Genomic DNA, 24538 nt, shown 5'->3' on the forward strand with positions numbered 1-24538 from the left:
AGGCACAGAGACGGGAAATGGCATTTTAGCAACGAGTGGGATAATGACTGCCTATCATCTCAAACCAAGTATGTAAAATGTGGACACCCCCAAACATATCGAATGCTTTGTCTGAAAGTCACTGCAAAGCTTGAAAATGTCTGAATGTGAAACATGGCGTATTCAGGCCCTCAAGAGACAACAGTTTGATGCTCCACCTGCTGGCTGTAGGTCAGGTCAGGTCAGGCTAGGCTATGCTAGACTAAGCTATGCTAGGCTAAGCTAGGCTATGCTAGGCTAGGCTAAGCTAAGTTAGGCTAAGCTATGCTAGGCTAAGCTAGGCTAGGCTAGGCTAAGCTAAGCTAAGCTAAGCTAAGCTAAGCTAAGCTAGGCTAGGCTAGGCTAGGCTAAGCTGGGTTGGCCTAAGTTAGGCTAGGTCATGCTAGGCTAGGCTAGGTTAAGTTTTATGGCATATGCCTAACACGGATGAATTGTCAGTTTGCTGTGTTAAATGGACTCAACTTTTTCACACCTACAGTTCAAGATGGTTGCTCTTTTTAAAAACCTAAAAACACAGGAAAATTTCTTCAACAAGGGCATTTTCACCTCAGAGCAATGTTGCATTAAAAGGGATGTGTTCACAGTAAAGAAGAATAAAATGGTGTTTTCCTTAATGTTTCAAGTTTTCTGTGTGAGAATAAACATGGTTTGCTATGAGCTCTTCTCCGCATGTTACACATAAGGGCCTGTCTTATTTTGTCAGTATGAGCTACTATGTGTAAGATGTGTATCTTATGTGAAGAGGTCATAGAATACTTCCTTGGGACGTTCCTACTGTGCGCACGATTTCCATTTTCCTAACATGGGCTTCACCAAGTGCAGTCTGTCATTTACTCCGTTAATTCATGCAGACTGCCATTTTTCCCTTAGTTTACAGAGCACATTAACTTCAAGCAAATTTTATAGGGCACATTTAGTTTCTTGATCTGCTCGCCGTCAGCTTGAGCAGTGCATGCGTTTGCTCTCTCATTGCCTTCAATTCCGACACGACTTGGGACCCAGCAGAATTTTATGTTATGCCCACGAGCTGTGGCGGTTGTTACGCTGCGTACAATATCCCCAGCAGCGATGCGACTGCATTTCTAGAGTTGAGGGTGAGGTTGTCCAAAAGGCCCTTTTCGAAGCATTTCACCAGGCACACATTTCAGTTCACATTTCTGTTCACACTTCTGTTCACATTTCAGGCACGCATTTCAGGAATTGCAAATTGCCCCCAAGCACCGCAACTCCCAAGAGAAGCTGCAATAAACTCTGAGTTCATCAGTCTGCAAACAGCAGGGCATCAGCAATGCCATCGTGGCAGCAGCATGGATGCTAGCAGTAATGTGGATGGCTTTTCTTGCTTCCTCAGCTGAAACCATGGGAGTTCTTTGTGCACAGACACATTCGTGTCAAACTTTCTGTGTCCAGTATATCAACGCACAAACTTTTCCACACCAGGGAGGACTGACATACAAATGACCCTAAACAGCGAAGAATGCAGATGCTGAGTGACTGGCGTGGTTTCAGGGTGTCCCTGGAAGGCTGACCACGACTGCGATTGGAAGCTCACCCAGTTCTTCCTCTGGCAGCTTCACAAACTTCTTCCCTTCGAGCACAAATGCCTCCATGGCTTCCAGGTCTTCGTTCCATTCCTCCATGAGCTGAGCCTGCCATTGAAGGTAACGTCGAATGAAAGGGTTGCACACATCACTACAGCCTGCACAAACAGCACGGCCACACATGCGTACAGGAATCTGTAGTCATGTGAAGGATTGAGTTCACAAACAGGAATGAGAAGAAACAAGAGGTGCTGGGTAAAAAAAAAAATTAAGCTTCTGGAGCTTGAAACGCCATCCTGAAGCACCTGAGAAAGAGTGCTTGATGAAGGGTACGCGTGTGGCCATCAACTGAAACTTACCGATGAGCAGACTCCTTTATTAGTGAAACAACGTCTGAACAGTGCACATTTGGGCTACCTGTTCATGCAAGCTTAAACCCACACACAATGGAATTTCATACACCATCTACTAGTTCCTTAAAAAAGGTGGAATCGAGAGCCTTCAAATGACATTCACTGCATTTAGGTGCAATTTTTTTCGCAAGAAATGCACACATTTCTCAGGCTCCCAAACACATTGAAGCCATCGACCATAGTACTATTACTACAGACACCCAAATGGGCAAGTTTGAGGTGGCATTGTGATAGAAGTCATCTGTTTGGCTAGAACTGGTCATGATGGCTCAGCTAGCAGCATGGACTGCTGGTCATGCTAGCATACTTAAAGACAACGTGGCGAAAATGACATGCAGTCCAATGGCTTTGGCCCTGACAGTACCAATATTTTTTTTTTTAATCTTTTTGTCTTGTTATTTTTTCTTTTCTGGTGTGCAAAAATTATTTTCTATCATTCGTTATTTTTTTACTTCTAATCGATTAAGCCCGGAATACTTAGGGGCACAATGGGAACACTTTTTTTTAAATTCTTTTTCCTTGTCCCACAACAGTATTAGCCTTGCCATCTGTATTGTTGTGCCACATTAGCAGTTCACAAAACATAGATGGCACTACCAGGAACAGTTTTTGTTCCTATATATATATAAACAAATTGAAGCTTAGTGCATGCTCAAATGGTCTAATACTGCCATATTCAGCTTATTCTATGAGGGTTGGTAAAAATTTATCTCTACATTCTATTTACATAAAGGTAAGGTATACAGCAAGTACATGTTTCTCCTAGATATTATCCTGCCTTTTCAATGCAGTTGATCCATCAGGTCACAAGCTTGCATACTCCTTCCAACAAGAAGGCTTTCAGTTGGTGAAGCCAATTTTGCATCACTTCTCGCACGTCTAAGTCGTGAAAAATCGACACCTCATAAAGCATCCCTGAGTGGCCCAAACAGATGAAAGTCGGAGGGAGCGAGATCTGGACTGTAGGAGGGTGTGTTCCACCAACTCAAAACCCAACTTGTTGATGATTTCGAACGGTGTGCTAAGCTGTGTGTGAGCGTGAGTCGTCATGCAACAACAACATGAACTGTCTGCCTTGGAAGCATGTGCAGATGGCTGTCATACTGCCGTCCGTGCAAGAGTTGGTATGTATGTGGTCATGTGTGCACAGTTTTATTTCGATTGCATCATTTGCCTTCCAGCTACTGCCATGTAAACATGTCCGCTCAGTAACGCTTTGCAATGTCGTCAATTTTCCACAAACTTAGACATGGAAGAAAAGGACCAAAAGTGGCTTTAGGACCCACTGAAAGCCTTGTTCTCGGAAGGAAAACACAACTTTGTGGCCCGATGAGCCATCTGCATTGAAAAGGAGGAAGAATATGTAGAAAAATTACGCACATGTTGTGCACTTACCTTCGTGTAAACAATTTGTAGAATGAAAAGTGTAGGTAATTTTTTACTTACCCTCATACAGAGTACAGCCACAATCAAAGTTCACTGATACGTTCATTTCAGGTGTTTGCAGAGCAGAACAACGAATAGGAATGAAAGATTCGCACAATAATGCTCTCAAGTCGTACTCACCGCTTCCTCTTTGGACATGGCAGGCTGCCGTGGCATAAACAGGGCAGACAGGTCCGTCTTGGTCTTCTGAGTGGCCATCCATTTCTGCCGAATAAAATACAGCATTGAGTCTAGTGTGTATGGACTTCTCAAAAACGTAAACCAATAATCCGCGTGTGTTTCTCATTTGTGTAGTTAAAAGACCAGTGATAGCATCCCCAACTAACAGGTTGCATCACACTTCAAATATCCAATTTCTCATCACATTAGTATTTCTTGCACCATTAGTCCTTGTTCAAAGAGCCGGTGAATGGGTAGCACACATCTCATTCAATCGTCTTCACAGGAAAAAAAAATACTGTACAATGTATACTGATTTTTTCAGTGAAGAGAAGTACATCAATAACAAAGTGATAGGTTCCTCAATCCATGTAGAAATTTGTCAGACAAACTGCTGCTGATTGGCCACAGTAATCTCAAATTTGCAGTAAAAAAAAAACAAACAAACAAAAAAACCAGCTTGAAGTACTAAAGATTGTACAGTACATTATGCATTAGAAGGGTCAGGGTTCGGGCTAGTGGGTAGTCAACATGAGGATCCATAGCGCACAAAATTGAAGGGACAGAACGGTCAGTGGAAGTTTAGCACTTGTGTTCTGTCCCTTCAATTTTGTGCGCTATGGATCCTCCTACATTATGCAGCATTCCAACATACTACAGTGGCGTGTGGACTATGGCGACACCGTAGTGGAGGGCTCCAAATTCAGAGGATTGGAGTTCTTTAATGTGCACCGATATCGCTTACAAAACAAGCAGAGCAACAAATCAATGAAGCAATGATGAGAAGAAATGCCGTTATTTTCAGGTGGGGGCAAATTTTAAAACATCAAGAACCTGTGCTGAATGTGAAACATGTCTTAGCAATCTCTTCCAAAAAAAAAAAAAGTAAATGGGTGTTTACCCTTGTGGTAACACGAATTTCAGTGCGTGTTGGGGGTTCTGTGAAATGCCGATGCCATTTGGAGTGTTTAATAACTCTAGGTTTGAGTTAATAAACTTCGGGTAGGGAGTTTATCGGGCAAGGGTTAACAAACTCATACAGAATGACACCAATACAGCAACTGCTGCAGCATGTAATGAATCGTCAGTGTCATGTTTCCCTAATTCAGCTACTGTATAAGATCACAGCTTCTAGCACAAAATATCAAGTAGGCACACCGAAAATGTTAGAGTGAACCCCATGGCAACATGCACGGAAAGTTATTTACCCATGGTTAACTCCTATGCTCTGACCTACGTATGAATGGGGTGCCTCACCTGAAGGTCAGCTCCCGTCCTCGCAACCGATTCTGCCGTTCGGGTGAAATCCACCGCAATGACGTCGTCCCAACCAACAAACTTGGACTTGAACACCATGGACTCTGTCCTGAAAGCACACACAGGATTTTCATGAATGTGGTCAGGACAAAGGGGGTAAATAAAAACACACAAAAAGATAAATAAAAAAACTGAACGAATGGATGTACCACATTTACACGTATATATAACTCGACCTCAATACAATGCGATGGGGGAGTAAGAGACCTTGCGAAAATGAAGGCAAAGTATTGTGATTATAACGCTGTCTCAGCGTGGTTGAGCCAACTAGAGCAGAGGGATCGGAGTGTTTCATACTGCCCAGTCCTGCGTCTGTTTTCGCTTCCTTCTATTCCATACTCCATTCAAATTTCAGTGTCTTCTCTTTCTCAATGGCCCGCTCCGCAATCTTTTCACATCCACTGCCTTCCTTCCCCATGCCTGTGTGTGCCACGTGCCTCTGAGGTCATCGAAAACTTGACTTGGTGGTGAAGCTTACAGTATAGCTATGCTGAGAACTAATGAGAAAAAAATGTATTCCGCATATAACACAAGGTGCGTTCCGAAACCGGTGAATTGAGAGAAGAAGCTCGCATTATATATTAGTGCAAACATGGTACAAGGACACCAAAAAGTCCAGAAAGGCACTCGCAATAGACTTGCTTAGTTCGACCATGCAGTTCATCTGAACAGCTGCCATGGCCCTCTTGACATCCGGTGGACTGAAAAGGCTCCCTCTAATCTGAATTCCACAGATACCCACAAATTTTCGGTCCCTGTCAAGTTCTCCTATTGACAGTCGATCAAGACAACTAGGAAGCACTCCTTCTAGGACTGTCTTGAACATTCTTTCCTTCAAATCAGAACAGTTCTGAACACTCCCGTGGCAATCCCTCGGACAGCCTTCAACAATCTTCAAATGTCCAGAATGCAAAGACCAACACCCTGCATGCTCAACTGCGTTCACAGGATTCATAGTAACCATGGTATTCACGATACTGCCGCAAATGTTTGTAGTGTTTGTTTGTTCATTCTTCAAAGCTGCTGGCACGCCGCTTTATCGCTTTGTTTGTGATGCAAGACGCGCCTAGATTCATCTCGATTGATCGCATCCAAGCAGAGCCGACTCTACATTGTTCCAGAGTGTTCCAGTAACTTTCCAAGCTTTATCTCGAATGTTCACAATCAGCTTTAAAAAGAGCACGGCGGAAAGCGGCGGGCGTTTTCTGTTCGACGAACGCCGAGCACGCTTGTTGCTACGCCGCCGCCAAGTGATTCAGTTCTTTGCGGGCGCAAGTCAGCTCGAATAAAGAGTTTCGTTTCGAAGACATTCTCACTGTTTTCCTGTTCACCGGTCACCACTATGTGACAATACTATTCAGGCTGGAATGCGTAAAAAGTTGGTACTGATTCACAGCTCAACACAGCAACACAGTGCTGACAGACAGGACACACAGGAGAGCACGCAGCACTACAAGCACCGACCAGCAGATAACTTTTTTTATCGGAAGGAACGCCCGGGGGGGAGAGAGCAGGTTTATACGGAGCAGCCCCTTGTTTGTGTTGTGTTCATTCATATGAAGTTCAATAAAGGCCAGTGTTCCGACAGTCTTCACTCTATTCAGCTACGTTCCAGTATTCACAGTGTTTGCAGATGAAAAGTGGCCAGTGCCAAGGCAGCACAGGTAATTGGCCCAATACTGGAAATGCCGGCCTTCACACCGGTTCTTTGTAGGGCCGGTCTATGCCAATATATTTCCAATATTGGGCCATGCTCTCCAGACCGCGCGTGTGTATAAAGAGGGGGTGACTGCCCCCACCCTTCCTGGCAGCGGTTGACGATGGCGTGGCTGGGCCGGTGGATCATGCACAGCAGCTCCTGGCACAGCTTGAGGGCGGCCGCCCGCACCAGGCGTGTGGACCGCTTGCCCAGCCACACGAACAGGTCCGAGTTGCAGTCCAGGATGTAGACATTCTTGGTGTCCAGCAGGGACTGCACCAGCTTGCCCTCCGGCACCTCCACTGTGCAGGGGGGGAGGGAGCCCCGGAGAGTGAGACGGCTGAACGTTGTTCCAATAAAGCTTAATCTAGAGTAATAATGCGTTTCTTATAGAGTGGAATCTCGAGTGGCAAAGGAAGGGGTTAATTGGAGAGACATGGGAGAGGCCTTTGCCCTGCAGTGGGCGTAGTCAGGCTGATGATGATGATGGAATCTCGCTGATACGAATCTCACTGCGTTTGTATCTCACAAATCTTACTTGCTTTGTATCACCCGAAAATCACGTCAAAAAGCAAAGGGAATCCTTAGGCTGGGGTATCTATTCACTGCCGATGGGATTTATCTACAGCCATGCACCACTGCTCAGTACTTGTGACGCATACCATGCAACTGGCAACCATGGGTGTGGGCATGTACTATCGCGCTCAATATGAGTTGCAACGCGCGGTCATCGACCGGGGATCGTTCCGTGGTGTGCCTCCTCCAAACAGTCGCTCGGAATTCTGGGGGAAACTGCTGTTCCAGGAAACAACAGCACCCCCTCTCAGGAAAAAGTTTCTCCCAGAATTCCGAGCGACTGTTTGCAGGAGGCACACCACGGAACGAGCCCCGGTCGATGACCGCGCGTTGCAACTCATATTGAGCGCGATAGTACAGGTCTCACATCACTGTCCAGTAATTTCGGCGAGTACTGTGCTCTGCACAAACTGACTGCCACGTTGGCGCTGCTTGCGTGTGCACTCAAGGCTGCCACGTTTGTATCATCCGTGGGCACACAGAGGAGTGTACGGAACACACTAAATTTTGCACACTGTATAAAATGCCCACTTTGGCCATGAAATCTTATGAATTCATATCAGCCGTGATCGTATCACTGAGATTCTACTGCACTATATGTGATAATCGAATGACCGCCACTCAGGCTTTTCCCAAACTTCACCCACCCCAAATCTACTCTGGTATATCCAATAAGCACAAACTAATTCCTTTCTCTGTGGCATCTGCAATTATTACATGCTCAGCTCGCCTACCCTCGCAATAGATACCGTATTTACTCGCATAATAGGCGCACTTTTATTCCGGAAAATCCGGCTCAAAGTTCGGGGTGCGCCTATTACGCGGGGTAAAATTTGCGGAAATTTTTCGACTCGCAAAATTGAACATACAGCATAAATGCACCCATGAACGGGCCATCCTGTTTTCGCGAAGGAAATAATTTTAAAAAATATCCGTGTAAGAGCCGCACCCAAACTTCCCACGATCCACGCGGGAATAGCCTTATCAGCTCCGGCTGCGAGCGACGCGCGCTTGGTCGCGGAGGAGCGGAGGCCACACACGCGCACAGGAGCTTCCAGGATGGCGACCAAGGTAAAGCTTATCACCATCATCAACTTTTTCACCCGCCGGGAGCAGCCGCGAGCTTTCGCTATCCATATCGACATCAGCATCACCAGCTCCAGTTTTTTTATGGCTGTCAAAGGGCCGGTTTCTGCCGTAGCGTGTTAGTTCATCGTAATTGTGGCTTTCTTGCGCTGCCGCCGAGCGTTGCTATTTTTTTGCTCGACGGACAAGCGCCGTAATAGCTAGACGGCTGGGAGTTAAATCTCGAACATGGCAAGCGTGCAGCAGGCCGGAAATTCGATGTGGACGAGAAGTGCGGCAGTTGCGACTGCGGCGTGTCTAAATTTTCGTATGCGACTCCTATCGCCGCGGTTTTCGAGGTCCTAAGTCGGGAAGGTTTCCGGCTGATGAAGCTTTCCAAACAGCTTTCCAAACAGTGAGCGTCCCTGAAAACTGCGTGCGGCTGTTCCAGGCGATGTCGTACGTGCTGTGGGTCCGCAGCATCTGCGACGGCAGCAGCACTAGTGAGGACTAGTAGTAAGTTCAGCAAAAACTTTGTTAAAATAAAGATTGTGGGGATGCGGAGGCGTCGGCTTGCAATCGTGTAAATACAGTGGACTCTCGTTAAACGGAACCTCAAGGGACCGGGAAAATATGTTCCGTTTATCAGGAGTTTCGTTTAGAGAGAGAATAGGTTCAGCATTGCGCAATCCGCTTCCGCGTGATCCCTACGCGGCTGGCGCGCGCGCGCGCAGTTGGCAGTCTCAGCGGATCTCAATTTGCGAAATCTAGGTAGTAAGGAGAACGGTACACTATGAGAACAAACTTTATTAGAGAAAAATAAGCAGTGAATTTTTTTTCCAGTAGTACTAGTACTGAAATTTAAAAAAAAAAATGTCAAAAGAGTGGGAATTACCACTTACTGGCTAGTGAAAAAGGATTTTATATTTGCTTGTTTGAGCTCTCGCAGCCGTTTTTTTGTTAATGGCATCACCCATACTTGACAGGCTGTGCAGAAACACTTCCGAACCTTCTTCTCGTTGGAAGAAACTCTTCAGCATTTGGACTGCCGATTCCGCCTGCGCAGGTGTCACCACAGGATCAGAGTCAGCGGTCTCATTTTCAAGCTCTTCCTCCTCGTCTTCACTTTCATCAGGGGGGCAGACATCAGCTATAATGCTGTGCACGGTATTTTCTGGGCACGTTGCCACATCGCTGTCGATCTGGACATATTCATCAAGTTGAATGCCCATTGCAGCACAATTCTCTGTAGCAAATCTTCCTCGGCTGCGTCGTGAACGTCATCAGGCTCACTCTGTGTGCTGGGTTTTTCTGTGGTTGCGGCAAACCCCGCATGCCTGAAGCAGCTGGCAATGGTGGTTGCACTAACCTGCCGCCAAGCATCATCCAGGAGGTAAACGGCACGCAGTACATCTACCTTGTACTCTTTCCCCTGGTCCATGCATAAGAGCATCCTCCTAAGAAGATTTTTGCGGAAGCGCGACTTGAGCGCTTGAATCACACCCTGATCCATAGGCTGCAGCAGTGCTGTGGTGTTCGCTGGCAGGAATTCCAGCTGTATGGACTTCAAACCTGGCACAGTTCCGTGTCCAGGGCAGTTATCCACCAGGAACAAAACTTTCCGCTTGTTGCGAGAGAAGCGCGCATCCTCCACTCACTAAAAATCCACTCACTAAAAATGGCTTGCGTCATCCACGCCTTGCCATTGGCCTGGTATGAAACGGGCAAGGTTGCGACGTTTTTGAAGCAACGAGGATGCTTCGATTTGCCGATCACTAGCGGCTTCAACTTATCGCTGCCCGTCATGTTGGCACCGATAAGGACGGTCAGCCTGTCCTTGCTCAGTTTCCCTCTGGTGCATTTCTCTCCTCTAAATGATAGCGATTTTGAGGGGAGCAACTTGTAAAAGAGTGCAGTCTCATCTACATTGTAGATGTTCTCTGGATCGTATTCCTCCAGAATCTCGGGCAGCCGTCTTTCTCGCCAGTCTCCGCATGCCGTCGCGTCAGCAGCGGCAGCTTCCCCTGAAACAGCACGAAACACCAGTCCATTGCGCTCTTTAAACCGGGTCAGCCACCCCTCGCTGCACGAGAAACCCTCGATGCCGAGGTGAAGAACAAATTCTTCCGCTTTTGCACGAATTAGTGGCCCGCTGATTGGGATGTTTTCACTGCGGGCTCTGCGCAGCCAAAGCACCAGGCATTTCTCCAAGTCTTCGTGGTCAGCCGCTCGCAGTCGTTTTCTTTGAGGACCAAAGCGTGACGTCTCGAACGCCTCCCGCAGCTTGTCCTTGTCCTGAAGAATTCTTGTTAGGCTGCTTTTGGGGACGGCGTACTTCGTCGCTAGCGCCGTTTTCGTGAAGCGACCACTCTCGAAGTCGTTGATGATCTCCATCTTCCTTTCCAACGCAAGTGCATTGTGCGGTCGTTTTTGCGCTGCCATCGGACCGAACAAAAGCTCTAGGGCTTAGGCCTAACTGAACACAACCGCCGTGAACGCGAGCCAGCGATGCGGAGGGCAGTGTACGAGCAAACCGGAAACCGCCGGAGACGGAAACCGGAGAGGTGACGCGGGGAGGAGGAGGAGGGGAGCATTGATGCGTACCGCGATGGCACTGCGCTTGTCCAACTAGTTGCGGTTTCGAGTTTTTCGGTTCCGTTAACGCGGTGGTCGCAAAATTTGAGTTCCGATTAACGAGATTTTTTTTACATTGGCTTAATACAAAATCAACCAATCGCGAGGCGTTTGTTCCGTTTAACCGATTTCCGTTTATCGAGATTCTACTGTACAGGACTGATCACAGTGCCAAGTTCGGGGTGCGCCTATTATGCGCGGAAATAAAAAAATCTTGATTTTTCATGACCAAACTGGGGGTGCGCCTATTATGCGATTGCGCCTATTATGCGAGTAAATACGGTATACTATTGGCCTTACAACTCTGCCAGTAGACCACCTCCCCCGTAAGCTCCTCTCTCTAGCAAGCCCCTGTTCCTAAAAGCAAAAGGCCCATTCCACACGGTGTATTTTGCCAAATGCTATGGACACTCAAGGTTGTCCACACCACCCACGTCCTAGGCAGTCACCACAGCGCCCCCAAACTGCAGCCCCATCTACTTACTCTAAATCACCATATTCGATCTCAGTTGCAGAAAAAAAAAATTTCTTTCAATCTCTCTTTCATGCATTTTCTAGTTTGTTGCTGCATTCTATGCTGATAAACTGTTCAATGAGTCTCTGTAGCCAGCAATGAGCATGTCACTAATTCAATCCAGCATTCTTGTTCAAAACAAGAAATGGCACTGGGGACCAGATCTGAATACTGCCACCTGTTGCAAGAAGCTATATTTCTTTAACATGCCCTTAGCAGCCAAAAGATGCATTTATGTGACCTTCATAAAAGTTCTCTGCTTTGTAGCCACTCTGCACAGATATTTCTGCAAATGAACATTGCAAATGTTCAACAATGTTCCTAAATGTGCCAATATATTGACAGATAACTGAGATAGGTGTACCTTTTCGCTTTTCTTAACACCATGACACTTCTCAATGTTAACTTTCATGACACTGTGGTAAAAAAAAAGAATGCTTTACAAATAAAGCCCTAGCAATGTTTGATACACAAAATCAAGCCTTTGTTCCCTCACCCTGAGGCAGTTCGAGGTATCCCATGCCCAGGCCAACCTTGTACAGGCAGGGGTGGGCGGGCGTGAAGTTCTCGGGGACGTGCTCAACGGGCTCAAAGTCCTCCAGTTCGCTGGGATCAGAGCAGCCCAGGGCCTTCCAGAATTCCTCCTCCTCCTCGTTCTGTGGGTACACGATCACCTCCGAGTAGTTCTTCCGCTCGTTCTTGTTGATCTTCTCTGCCAGAAGCCTGCAACACCGAGCATCACCCGAGTTTTGCGAGCAGAGGTACTAGTCATGCCTCGTTAATTCACTCCCATTATTATGAGCCACTCGAATTACGGAAAAATTTTCCGTGGACCAAACTTATCCAATGTGTTTACGCCTCCTTGACGTGAAAACTCGCTGTCTGGACAATGGACAAGAAGAAAATTCACAGGGGCCACGTATTTCTGCCGCGCTAATGCGGACAGCGACAAGACCAAAATCTCTACTGCCCCAGCCAGATGTTTCAATTTCTGCATTTTCAGTGCAGGAAATCAGAAGAAAGCAGTGGAAAATTGCGAAGGACTGACTGAAGGCCCTTTGTTTCCTCACGTTTCATTCTTTACAGCACAAAGTTGCCGAGTCGACACCCCCTACCATTTGCCATTTTATTTACTTTGTAAGGCTAAAGAAGATGCGTCTGATGGTTTTGCGAAGACGAAGACGAGGTGACTGTGCTCTCGAGAGTCTTTGGCCAGCGCTACGCTTGTGTGCCTTTCGCCGACCTGATCCCGGACTGCTGCCGTTGCCATTCCCGTCGCCCCAGTACCTCGTACTAAACCCCCCGTTACATTTGGTGGAGGTGCGGGGTAAAAACATCGGCCCTGGAGGGAGCTCCGTAGTCGTGCTCTCCCGACGCGCAAGATGCCTGAGAACGTCCAACACCAGGCCGTACAAGTGGGCCAGGCTGTCATCTGTGCCGGCTCCCTTCGTCAACGGGACCCGACCATTTTCAGCGGCACCGACGAGAACGATGTTGAAGATTGGCTCACATCGTACGAGCGGGTGAGCGTATACAACAAATGGGACGATTTGACGAAGCTAAACAACGTCATCTTTTACCTCGCCGGTGTGGCTAACCTCTGGTATCGCAACCATGAGGCAGATATTCAAATCTGGTCCACCTTTAAGACTAAATTTTCCGAAGTATTTAGTCGGCCGGCTGTCAGGCAACTCCGAGCCGAACAGCGATTGCGCGAACGATCTCAGCAGGCTAGTGAAAGCTTCACTAGCTACATTGAGGATGTCGTCGACTTGTGCAAGCGGGTCAACGCTCGTATGTCGGAAGCCGACAAGATCCAACACATCTTGAAAGGCATCGATGACGACGCTTTTCAGATGCTTCTAGCGCGCGACTTGCGTACCGTTGCTGAAGTTGTCACGCTGTGTCAAAGCTTTGAGCAGTTGCGCAAGCAGAGGATTCTGACACGCCAGCGGCCACAGCAGGTTGAGTCGCTTGCTGGGCTCACGCCTGCTCCTGACCCATCACTGCTACAGCAGATTAAAGACTTCGTGCGGGAAGAAGTGGCACGTCAACTTTCCTTTCTGCCGAGCGCTCACGACCGACCATCATATCTGGCTCCAGCGCTCCGACATACAATTCAAGAACAAATTGCTGAGGCTCTTCCACCGGCCCATCCAGACCACAACCTGTGGCGGCTCCGCTCACATATGCTGAAGCCGTCGCGAGACCGCCTCCTGTCGCGGCTCCAGTGACGTATGCCAATGTCGTCACAAGACCGCAGCCGCAAATCTATAATGCGCCTCCGGCGCATTTGCGAGGGCCAGTGGCTTACCGTCGACCTACTCCAAGGGTCAGCGATTATTGGCGCACAACGGACAATCGGCCGATTTGCTTCTTTTGTGGTCTCCCAGGTCATGTATCTCGGCATTGCCGCCGTCGTCTCCCGGACGCGGAAATTCCTCCCCAAGCTCCTGGGTACTGGCCTCCACCGAGTCAGTACTCTGTGCCAGCTGCGCCGCCGCAAAGTCGTACTTTCTCGCCGGACCGTTCTACCCTCTCCAGCCGCCGGCCCTCTTCTCCACGACGCCGGTCTATCTCGCCTATGCGACGTCGCCCCACCGCTAACCAGGAGGAAAACTAGGAGCCGCAGTTCCTGAGGCGAGAACTGCGTCCACAACGAACTTCGAAAGGCCTCATCCGTCAGCTGCTAACCTCATTGAAATTTCCGTCGACGGCGTTTCTGTCATGGCGCTTGTCGACACTGGTGCTGCGGTTTCCGTCATGGACGCAAAGCTGTGTAGTTCTTTAAGAAAAGTAAGGACGCCAATTGCTGGACTCTCACTGCGCACTGCCAGCGCTCAGAACATCCAGCCGTCAGCAGCGTGTACCGCTCGCGTTGTCATCCAGGGGACCATCTATGCCGTCGAATTCGTCGTATTGCCCTGCTGTTCTCATGCTGTTATCCTGGGCTGGGATTTCCTATCGCGCCATGCTGCTATCATCGATTGTGCTCGAGCTGAAATCGAGTTCTCTCACCTGCCCGAAGCTGTCTTGGACACTGCCCCCCCTTCTGGTGCCTGTGTTAAGGCCCTCGTTGCCGAAGACATTGACCTGCCTCCCTGCTCTTCTGTCCTCGTACCCCTTTCTTGCGGCCCTCTTCGCGACGACACTGTCCTCTTCACTCCGTCCTCTATCTTTCTGCACCGCAAGTGCCTGCCTCTGCCATACGCCGTACTGACTATATCCGCTGGCCTCTCCGTAATGTTCGTGTCTAACCCATTCTCGTTCCCCAACGCCTTGCGCCTAGGTGAATGTCTCGGCACTGTACAGCCATTCGCGTCTCTGCTCATCCGCGAAGAGGCGGACGACGCGCTGCACCTCTCCATAGCCGCACTCAGCCCACCTACTGCTGCGCCCGATCCCTCCTCAACCGAAGCATTCCTTCGCTCCATAAACGACAACCTTCCAGCGCCGCAAAGGGCACAGCTTCTCACTTTACTTGATCAGTTTCGCTCCTCATTTGACTCACATCAAAGTTCCTTGGGCCAAACTTCCACTGTCACCCATGCCATCGACACAGGTGACCACGCACCGCTGCGACAACGTCCCTATCGTGTGTCTGTCGCCGAGTGCCAAGTTATTGAAGACCAAGTCGACAAGATGCTCCAGAGCGGCGTCATTCAGCCCTCAAGCAGCCCATGGGCGTCGCCTGTGGTGCTCGTCAAAAAGAAGGATGGCTCCATACGCTTCTGTGTAGATTACCGCCGCCTTAATAAGATTACGCGCAAAGATGTCTATCCCCTCCCGCGCATAGACGACGCTCTGGACTGTTTGCAAGGGGCCGAACTCTTTTCCTCCCTCGATTTGTGTTCCGGGTACTGGCAAGTTCCTATGAAAGAAGCCGATCGCCCCAAAACCGCCTTTGTGACACCGGATGGCTTGTATGAATTTACGGTGATGCCCTTCGGGCTTTGTAACGCCCCCGCGACTTTTGAGAGGATGATGGACACCATTTTGCGCGGACTTAAGTGGAAGACATGCCTTTGCTACCTCGACGACATTGTGGTCTTTTCCCCGGACTTTGACACCCACCTCTCCCGTTTGAAGCACGTCTTGACCTGCCTCTCTGACGCCGGCCTGCAGCTGAACTTAAAAAAATGCCGTTTTGCCGCCCGTCAATTAACCATCTTAGGTCATGTTGTCTCTAAGCAGGGTGTCAGTCCCGACCCAACGAAACTTCGTGCTGTGGTTGACTTTCCCAAACCCACCTCCATCAAAGACCTGCGCAGCTTCCTGGGTTTGTGCTCGTATTTCCGCCGATTTATTCGCAACTTTGCGTCCATTGCTGCGCCTTTGACTCAACTGCTGTCTGGAAGTGCGGATTTATCACTGTGGTCTCCAGCGTGCGACGACGCATACAACACCTTGCGCCGTCTCCTCACGGCGCCGCCCATTCTGCGCCATTTCGACTCGGCCGCTCCTACCGAAGTGCACACGGACGCCAGCGGTGTTGGCCTCGGCGCTGTCCTCGCCCAACGAAAACCTGGCTTTGACGAATACGTCGTTGCTTATGCTAGCCGCACGCTCACACCAGCAGAACGCAATTACTCCGTAACTGAAAAGGAGTGTTTGGCGATTGTATGGGCCCTCGCGAAGTTTCGACCGTACATCTATGGGCGCCCTTTTGACGTTGTGACCGACCACCATGCGCTCTGTTGGCTTTGCAACCTGAAAGACCCCTCCGGCCGCCTCGCTAGATGGGCCCTTTGCTTGCAAGAATATGATATCCGCGTCGTGTATCGCACCGGCCGCAAGCATCAAGACGCCGACGCACTGTCACGCTGCCCCCTTCCAGCCGAGATCGCCAGCCTTTCCACCTTTTCCACCTCCGGCGCTTCTCTGCCCTTGCTTCGTCTCAGCGACATGCCTTCAGCGCAACGCATGGATCCGTGGATCGCTTCCCTACTCGACTTTCTCGCCAACCCGACGGCTGCTTCCCCGTCACGTGCGCTCCGCCGCCAAGCTGCCCATTTTGCGATTCGTGACAACCTACTTTATCGCCGTAACTACAGCTCCGAAGGTCGCAAGTGGCTGCTCGTTATTCCACGCCACTTACGCTCGGAGATATGCGCATGTTTCCATGCTGCCCCCCACAGTGGTTACGCGGGCGTTTTCAAGACCTATACCCGCATACGGCTGCGCTACTACTGGCGCGGAATGTACACCTTCATCATGAAGTACGTACGCTCATGCATTCCCTGCCAACGTCGCAAGACACCTCCCCATCGTTTTGCTGCTGAGCTGCAGCCGTTACCATGCCCTCCACGCCCATTCGACCGCGTTGGCATTGATTTATACGGTCCGCTTCCCTACACTGCAGCCGGCAACCGTTGGGCTATTGTAGCGGTGGATCACCTTACACGATATGCCGAAACTGCTGCCCTTCCGGCTGCCACAGCGACGGACGTTGCCTCCTTCATTTTGCACCGATTCATCCTTCGTCACGGTGCACCTCGTGAACTGCTCAGTGACCGAGGCCGCGTGTTCTTATCTGAGGTGGTGAAGGCGCTTCTCAAAGAGTGCAACACGATTCACCGAACTACCACCGCCTATCATCCGCAGACCAATGGCCTCACTGAACGATTTAACCGAACCCTCGGAGACATGCTCGCCAAGTACGTCGCTTCTGATCACACGAATTGGGATCTAGTTCTTCCGTACGTTACTTATGCGTACAATACCGCTACGCAGTCCACCACCGGCTTCTCTCCTTTCTTCCTACTTTACGGCCGCCAACCCTCTGCTACTATCGACACAATTCTCCCTTACCACCCTGATGAATCTGAATATCGGCCTGTTTCCCAAGCCGCGCAACACGCCGAAGCCTGCCGCCAAATCGCCCGCTCACTCACGACTGACACCCAGTATCGCCAGCGCTCCCGCATCGACCAAGACCAAACCTCACCGAACTATTCTTCTGGAGCACTTGTGTGGCTCTGGATCCCTTCAGGCACTCCCGGTCTCTCCTCAAAATTTCTGGCAAAGTACCATGGTCCCTACCGTGTACTGGAGCGCACCTCTCCGGTTAATTATGTCGTGCAACCCCTCACGCCGTCTCCTGATCTCCGCCGCCGAGGACGGGAGACCGTTCATGTCCAGCGCCTCAAGCCCTACTACGACCCCGCCGTCTTGCCATCATCCTAAGTCGCCAGGATGGCTCCTCTTGTCCCCGGGGCGATTGTAAGGCTAAAGAAGATGCGTCTGATGGTTTTGTGAAGACGAAGACGAGGTGACAGTGCTCTCGAGAGTCTTTGGCCAGCGCTACGCTTGTGTGCCTTTCGCCGACCTGATCCCGGACTGCTGCCGTTGCCATTCCCGTCGCCCCAGTACCTCGTACTAAACCCCCCGTTACAACTTATTTATTTATTTAGTCCATACCGCGCACCCTTGGGTCCAAGCAGAGGGGCATTTTAATACATAAAAAAATAATGAACAAATCGAGAACAAGCAAGCACCAAATTGCACAATTTTTTAATCAGCGCAGCTAGGTAGCTGCATGCGTGAATGCGAAGAAAACGCTCTCAGCAGTCTATGCCGGGTAAAACGCCTATTCAACAACTGCCAGCTGACTACACCGCGGCATGTGAACACTCGTATTAAGAGTGTGATCATGTATCCATGACACGCCGTGCGTGAAGATGCACCACGTTATTTCAAGCATAATCGCAACCAGGACTATAGGCTTCGGGTTCCCAAAGGTGAGTCAAATTTCAACATCACTAACCACCATTACGCACAGAGAGAGATCCTAATTATAGCGGTTTTCTTTTCTGAATATTTTTTTCATCATGATTGGTTAATACGGACAGTTTAACGGATTTTTTCATAATGATTCGTTAATACGGATTCACTTTACGGACAGTTTTGGTCGGGAGCCAAAGCGTCCATACTAACGAGGCACAACTGTAGTCCTAATGTTGAAATGTGCTCTACAACGTGCTTTGCATTTCCTGCTGATTTCACCGAAAACCAATTGGTTAGTCCAGCTCACCTTCCTTTGGAGACCATGGTGTTCTGGGAGAACTTGCCGCTCCAGACGTAGATCTTGCGGCCGGCGTCAAGCACAAACACGTACCGGGGGTCCAAGGAGCTGGGGTCCACCGCCACGGACTCTATGTGCAGCAGGCGATTTCGGGAATGCATGCGGTAGAGCCGAATCACGTACTCCTGAAGGAGTGAGAGTGCACGCAAGAGACTGAGTCCACAATAGTACAGATTGCCTATCGTTCAAACCGCAGATAAAAATCCTTGCACTTCAGTTAAATCTACTTTTTGAATCTGCACTAGGATCTGCGCTTTGCTGACAGGGCGGCCTCTCATGATTGCTCCAAACTAATGACAACACAAAAGGAGGAACATGGTACGATAAAACGTGAACGGCTAGCTCTAGCTCTCCGCGAATGTTCTTCACAAAAAAGAAACATAAAAAAAACAATGAATGGCTTGTCTTGTAGATGACCAGCTTTTGCACTTGCGGGCACATCTACATTAGCCACATGTTGTAGTGCAGTATTATTTCACTGCTACTAATGCCACCATTAAAGGTGCACTGAAGAGGACTATGAGCTCACGTTTTACCATGGGAACTTGATCTACACGCTCCGAGCATTCTCAGAAACTTTGAATTATTGTGCTGTGCAGCTGATTTCTCTATGAAATCGGACTAAATGTCCTGGCTCCCGCCGCCTTCTCTCTTTTTTTTTCTGACGTCCAAGAGTAGGACGCCACTAAGCCAACGCAGCAGGTCGAACATTCATACACACATTGATGTGCATAACATAAGTAAGGCTTTGTCACAGTCCATCATCTTTTATTTTGCGCAGAAAGGAGTAAGGAGGCGACGTGCTTGTTACAATACACACACACAACAAAAAAGCTAACAGTCAGTGAAACTAAGAAAAACACATTAAAATGGAATTCTTCTTTTAAGGATGGAGCTGATTAAGAGAGAAATAAGTTGTGTAATCACGACTGTGTGTGAAGCCAATTTCACAGAAAGAGGAAGGAAAGACAACCATGTCACTGGTGAGATTTTAGCTGGCTTCTTCCGTACAAGCATGCCTCGTCATTTCGTAAGACAACTAGCAATGTCTTCTAGCTGCAGAGTTTGGTGTGCACGACACCTGAGCGTATGCAACAACCTGCTCCCAAATACTATCGTCACAGGGCAGAACACAAAAGGACAAACGCCTAGCTAAACTGCCCAGCTCATTCAACACACCATTTCTTCCACGTTGTAGAAGCCGCTGGATGCCCGGTTCCCCTTGCGGTAGTTGATGTGGCCACCAAACAGCTGCAGGAATTCGGGGCTCTCGTCTGCCTGCTCCTCGCGCGCAGTGCGGCAGTGGGCGCCCAGGAAGTTGCGCAAGTTGACCGCGTGGATTGCTGCGCATGCCTTTTTGTCCAGCTGCAAGATTGATGGGTCAGTCAAAGGTTTGCTAACAAAAAGAAAGGCATCGTTTAAAGAACAAAAACCGAAAGCAGGACTCCAAAACACGACACAGTTCGGCAGTTTGGCGTAATTCGGCCCCAGGGGCCAAATTACGAAATGATCAAATCACAAACAGATCAATTAACCCCACTCCAATTGGTTGATATGTCGGCCAGTCTGTGCTGACAAATAGGAGCGGGGCTTTTTGACTGTTTTGTGAATGCTTTGAGAGTGTGATCTTTCGATAAGTCGGCCCCCGAAGTAGAGAAGCATGAGTTACATTAAGATCCAACAAATGTAAAATGTAGACACCCAGGCAAAGCAAGCAGCTTCTAGAAAGGGAGGTTCCTTCTGGACAGTAAACACATTTGATCTGGGTTCAATTTTAACCAAAAATGCAAACAAAGGAAAGATTTCCGGCGACAACACATAATGCCTGTGAGGAACAATACTGGCATACGAATGTCATAAAACTGTGCACACAATTCGCAGTAAAACCTCGTTAATCTGGTAATCTGGATAATCAACTGCTGACTTAGTCCCAGCCAGTGCTTATGTAAGTCTATGGTATCGGACGCTCGTTAATTTGGACACAGCCGGCTCAGATTATTCAGAGAGGCTCTCAGCAGAGTGCCATTCCGAGGTCTGAGCAAAACAGCAAGCGGTCGTCCAAATAGCTCTCCTCAAGCCTGAATTGCACGGTGCAGTGTTGCCTGCGAACCTTTGACATGTACGCAATGCAGTGATGGCACCAAGGGAAGGTGACAGGTGGCGTCCGCCACCCCAAAAAGTTTGCAGGCCTTGTTAAAAAAGTTGTTCAGCATTTCCTTCAGCCCTCAATAGACCCCTTCGCTGGTCAGTGAGGATGTGAAGCTATTGCCGCTGCATTTTGTTCATTGTATTATTTTTCATCTTCGTGAGCAGCCATGCTACAGCGGCATCATGTCTCCCCAAAATTTGACTTGCCACCCCATTATGAAAATCTTGGCACCGTCACTGAGCAATAAATACTCCATACACACAGTTTAGGCTTTCCTATTCACATCGCTCACTTCCACTCGCGTGGCTCTCCCAGTGTGCCGAAACTGCGCGCCTGTAAAGTACTGTTCGCAGTCTGTACGGTGGAGCCTTCTTATAAGCTTGCATTGGAAGAGTCCACCCTGCTACCACATCACACCATGAAAGAATCTTGAACAAACAGCGCGAACGACGACAAGCACAAGAGACAAGGAAACGGACGACACAGCGCTGTGTCGTCCATTGCCTCTTGTGCTTGTTGTCATCCACGCTGTTTATTCAAGATTCTTAACCAACTAGCCCGCCAAAACGCGTTAACCATGAAAGAAGCCGCCAAGAGGCCTCTACCAGTTTGGAGTAGTTCTGCTTCGACATTCCCAACACGCACATGCGGCAAGCCATTTCATGGAACTATGAGAAAATCGCTGCTGTCTCACAGTTTTCACCTCGGAAGATGACAACCATCACCCAGGTTTCCACTAAATAAATTTGCTATGATGCAAATGACCTTTGGCAGCTGGTGGGGGGATGGGGGGGCTATTCAATAATACCAACTGTCTGATAATTCAAATGTTTTTTTCGGTTTGTTGAAGTACTTACAAGGCTTTACTGCAGTTGAAAGAAGGCTTTATTGAATAGTCTGATGTTAGTATAAAAGATACTGTATACCGAGAAACAGATTTAAGCTGTACAAACATTCCAACACCCTTCCTAGATTGTACCCATGATAATGCTTGCTCATTTAAACACCACTTAGAAAGATGCTGACATTAATTTGTAGCAGCAATGTTTACCAGGCAAAACACTGAAGTCGTCATCCTGAGCTGAAATTCCCATCAGTCGGTACTTGAAATCAGACACCCCTTGTTCTCTGCACATAAGAGGCATAAAGCGCTACCAACCGTGGTCTCAGCGCCGATCCAGTAGTAGATGAGCCAGTTAAGGTTCTGTGTCTCCTCGACAAATGTCTTGAGCACGATGTAGCAGTCCCCTTCGTAGAACTTGCCCACAAGAGCTGGATGCAACAGGACACAACATAAGCAACGCCAGAAACAGCACAACTATACTTCGTCTCACAAGATGTTTGCAGCACTACGGAAGGCAGAGCTCTCTCGTCCAATCAGGGCTGCAGGAACACAAAAAATAGTCCCTCGAATATTTCAGCAGTGTAGGACTATTAATCAAACAATGAGCACAGCAATTGAAAACATAGCTTGGACTGGTAGATTTAGATGGTATAGATTGCATCAATCACTTGTGAAATTTACAGACAAAGCCCGTATGAACACAGCTCTGCGGAGGTTTGCTGCGAGGTAGTGATACGTTGCCATTTTCCAACATGGCGCCGGCCGAGTCAGTTGTGTCGTTTGTGTGCCCTACACCGACAGTGCGCCATTTTTCCAAGCAGGCGATCGCAGTTGGCCTCTTGAAGTGCTTCGCGTCGAGAACAGGGGCAGTTCAAGTACGAATGCGCTCATCAAGAGGACGGCAAAACTCACCCAGGTGAGCGAGCGAACGCTTTACCAGTGGACAACGCAGACGTTGAAGGCGGGCCGAATGTTGTCCCCGAAGAAGCCGGCAGCGTTACAGTGATGGACAACGCTCCATATCGTTCTGTGAAGCAGGATAAAGTGTGGCAGATGGCCTCAAAAAAGGACATAGAGACGTGGCCATCCAGAAAAGGTGTCGCGTGGAGTAGTGACATGGTGAAGGCCGAGCTCATGAAGCTTGTCAACAACGTGAACACAGGTGTGGACCGATACCGTGCGGACTGCATCGCCAAAGCTGCTGGCCGTCTCGTTGCGCGCTTGCCACCCTACCACTGCCAAGTGAACCCAATAGAGCTTGTTTGGAGCGATGTCAAGGGTTTCGTTCCCAGTCGAACCAAGACGTTTAATCTCCAAGACGTGGAGCCTCTGGTTTGGCAAAGCATCATGCAAGTGACTGCTGAGAAATGGAAGAATTACGTGCAACATGTTATTAGTGAGCAAGATGTGATGAGGAAACTGGACCACTTCATCGACGATGTTGTTTACCAAGGACTGGCTATTGTTGTCAACCTGGAGGACAACACAACCAGCAGAGCTGAATGGAGTTGTGATGACGATGAGATGAGCCCCATTAACCTGCTAACGTGCGCGCAAAAGTCGGGACCATTCAGTACTGTCGCAGTGAAAGTAAATCGTCTCTCATGAGATATGGCAATGGCTGTTGTGGACGGCTCCGGATTAATATTGACCGCGTGTGCGTTGACTTTCGAGCAGCGCATGTGGTTGTTTTGCATTTCTCCACCATCGACATTTGGCTGCCCCGGCCTGCATTCGACCCAGCTTAATAGTGTAGTCACCATGTTGGAATAAATAAATTCATATACACATGACAGGAAGACTGGAAATAACTGTAATGTTACTACAGAGGAACTGATACGAACAAGTGGCGACAAAAAAGAAAAAGTGGGGCCAGTCCCATTGGAACGGGCGTCCACCTGCCCAAAAACAAACAGATGAAAGAATAAAAAGACATCAAGCGCCACCTGCTGGAGGTAAAAAGAAGCTAACTACTAGTATGCCTTTTTTCACCATGATGGAGTCACCTGTCAATAACTGGCGGTGCGAGAGGCGCGTAGGAACACACTAATGTAGTGCGTGCCATCCTGATTGGACGAGAGAGCTCGTACCTTTCGTAGTGCTGCAAACATCTTGTGAGACGGAGTATACACAAGAATCTTCACACATCTACAAATGTGGCCACTGAACCTGAACCAAATCTTTTTTCTGATCCTTTCCTTCTTCTTTTGTTTTAACTTTTAATAATGTAATAGAAATGGCCCAGCTGCTGGACCTGGCCATAATTCAGACCTGCCCAATACTCAGCTAATATAACAGCAGTGTACAGATGTGCACCAAATATTTAAGCAGGCCCATATCTGTTACTGATATACTAGATTATCTGGTTCAGTGACATACAGACTGTACAGTCCAAATAAAAAGTATCAACTTACTGCAAAGATAGAATTGTGCACTGAGGAGACAGCTTGTTGAGTGGTGATAAGAATCTACATACAGTGGTGCTCCAGCCATTTCAAGTTCTGGAGCAATTTTTGGAGCAGAAAAATATCCATTCTGGAGCACATTTGTATCAGAACGATAACCCTGGAGCAACATGGGAACAGCATGAATGGAATAAAGGAGTCACAAAGAGTTTGTTCCTAACGAGATAAGGTTCAGCCATGCGTAGCTAGGAAAAGAACAATCACAAAAACAGAGAAAATATTTTATTAATGCTCACACTACCTTGCACGTAAGTTCAACCAAGTGTGCTTGACTAAAAGTCCAGAGAACACGTTTACTAGAATCATTCTTTTTTCATGTTGGCTCTACAGTTAAACGTGGTTGTAACGAAATTTTTAAAAAGTGAGATTTTTCTTTACATCCGGGTTTCCGTTACATGTAGGTTTCGCGAAGCGAGTCAAAAGGACACTGCAGAACGGGAACCGAAATAAGAAATAAAAGTAGGTGCAATCACCTTGAAAACATTTACACAAAGCAGTGTTACTCGAAAGTCATAAACGTGGAGAAACTTTTTGCGATCACGCTGATAGTGTGACTGCAGCAGCAGCTGCCGCCACCTCCGCTGCGACCTGCG

At 48.5% G+C, this 24538-nt stretch overlaps 1 protein-coding gene across 3 annotated transcripts in view; it reads right to left on the reverse strand.

Moving 5' to 3' along the window:
• fliI (FLII actin remodeling protein) overlaps positions 1 to 24538 on the reverse strand; it is a 61216-nt gene that overhangs the window by 11832 nt on the left and 24846 nt on the right. For all 3 annotated transcript variants that reach the window (XM_089587185.1, XM_089587184.1, XM_089587183.1), the window contains 8 exons: positions 21796 to 21908; positions 19667 to 19852; positions 18437 to 18612; positions 11900 to 12126; positions 6715 to 6916; positions 4856 to 4964; positions 3560 to 3643; positions 1592 to 1688 (listed from right to left, as the gene is read on the reverse strand). In XM_089587185.1, the coding sequence (XP_089443311.1) occupies positions 1592 to 1688; positions 3560 to 3643; positions 4856 to 4964; positions 6715 to 6916; positions 11900 to 12126; positions 18437 to 18612; positions 19667 to 19852; positions 21796 to 21908 (1194 nt within the window). The remainder of the gene's footprint in view (positions 1 to 1591; positions 1689 to 3559; positions 3644 to 4855; positions 4965 to 6714; positions 6917 to 11899; positions 12127 to 18436; positions 18613 to 19666; positions 19853 to 21795; positions 21909 to 24538) is intronic.

The sequence above is a fragment of the Amblyomma mixtum genome, chromosome 4 (genome assembly GCF_055824585.1).
Source record: "Amblyomma mixtum isolate Tamu chromosome 4, ASM5582458v1, whole genome shotgun sequence".
NCBI lineage: Eukaryota > Metazoa > Arthropoda > Arachnida > Ixodida > Ixodidae > Amblyomma > Amblyomma mixtum.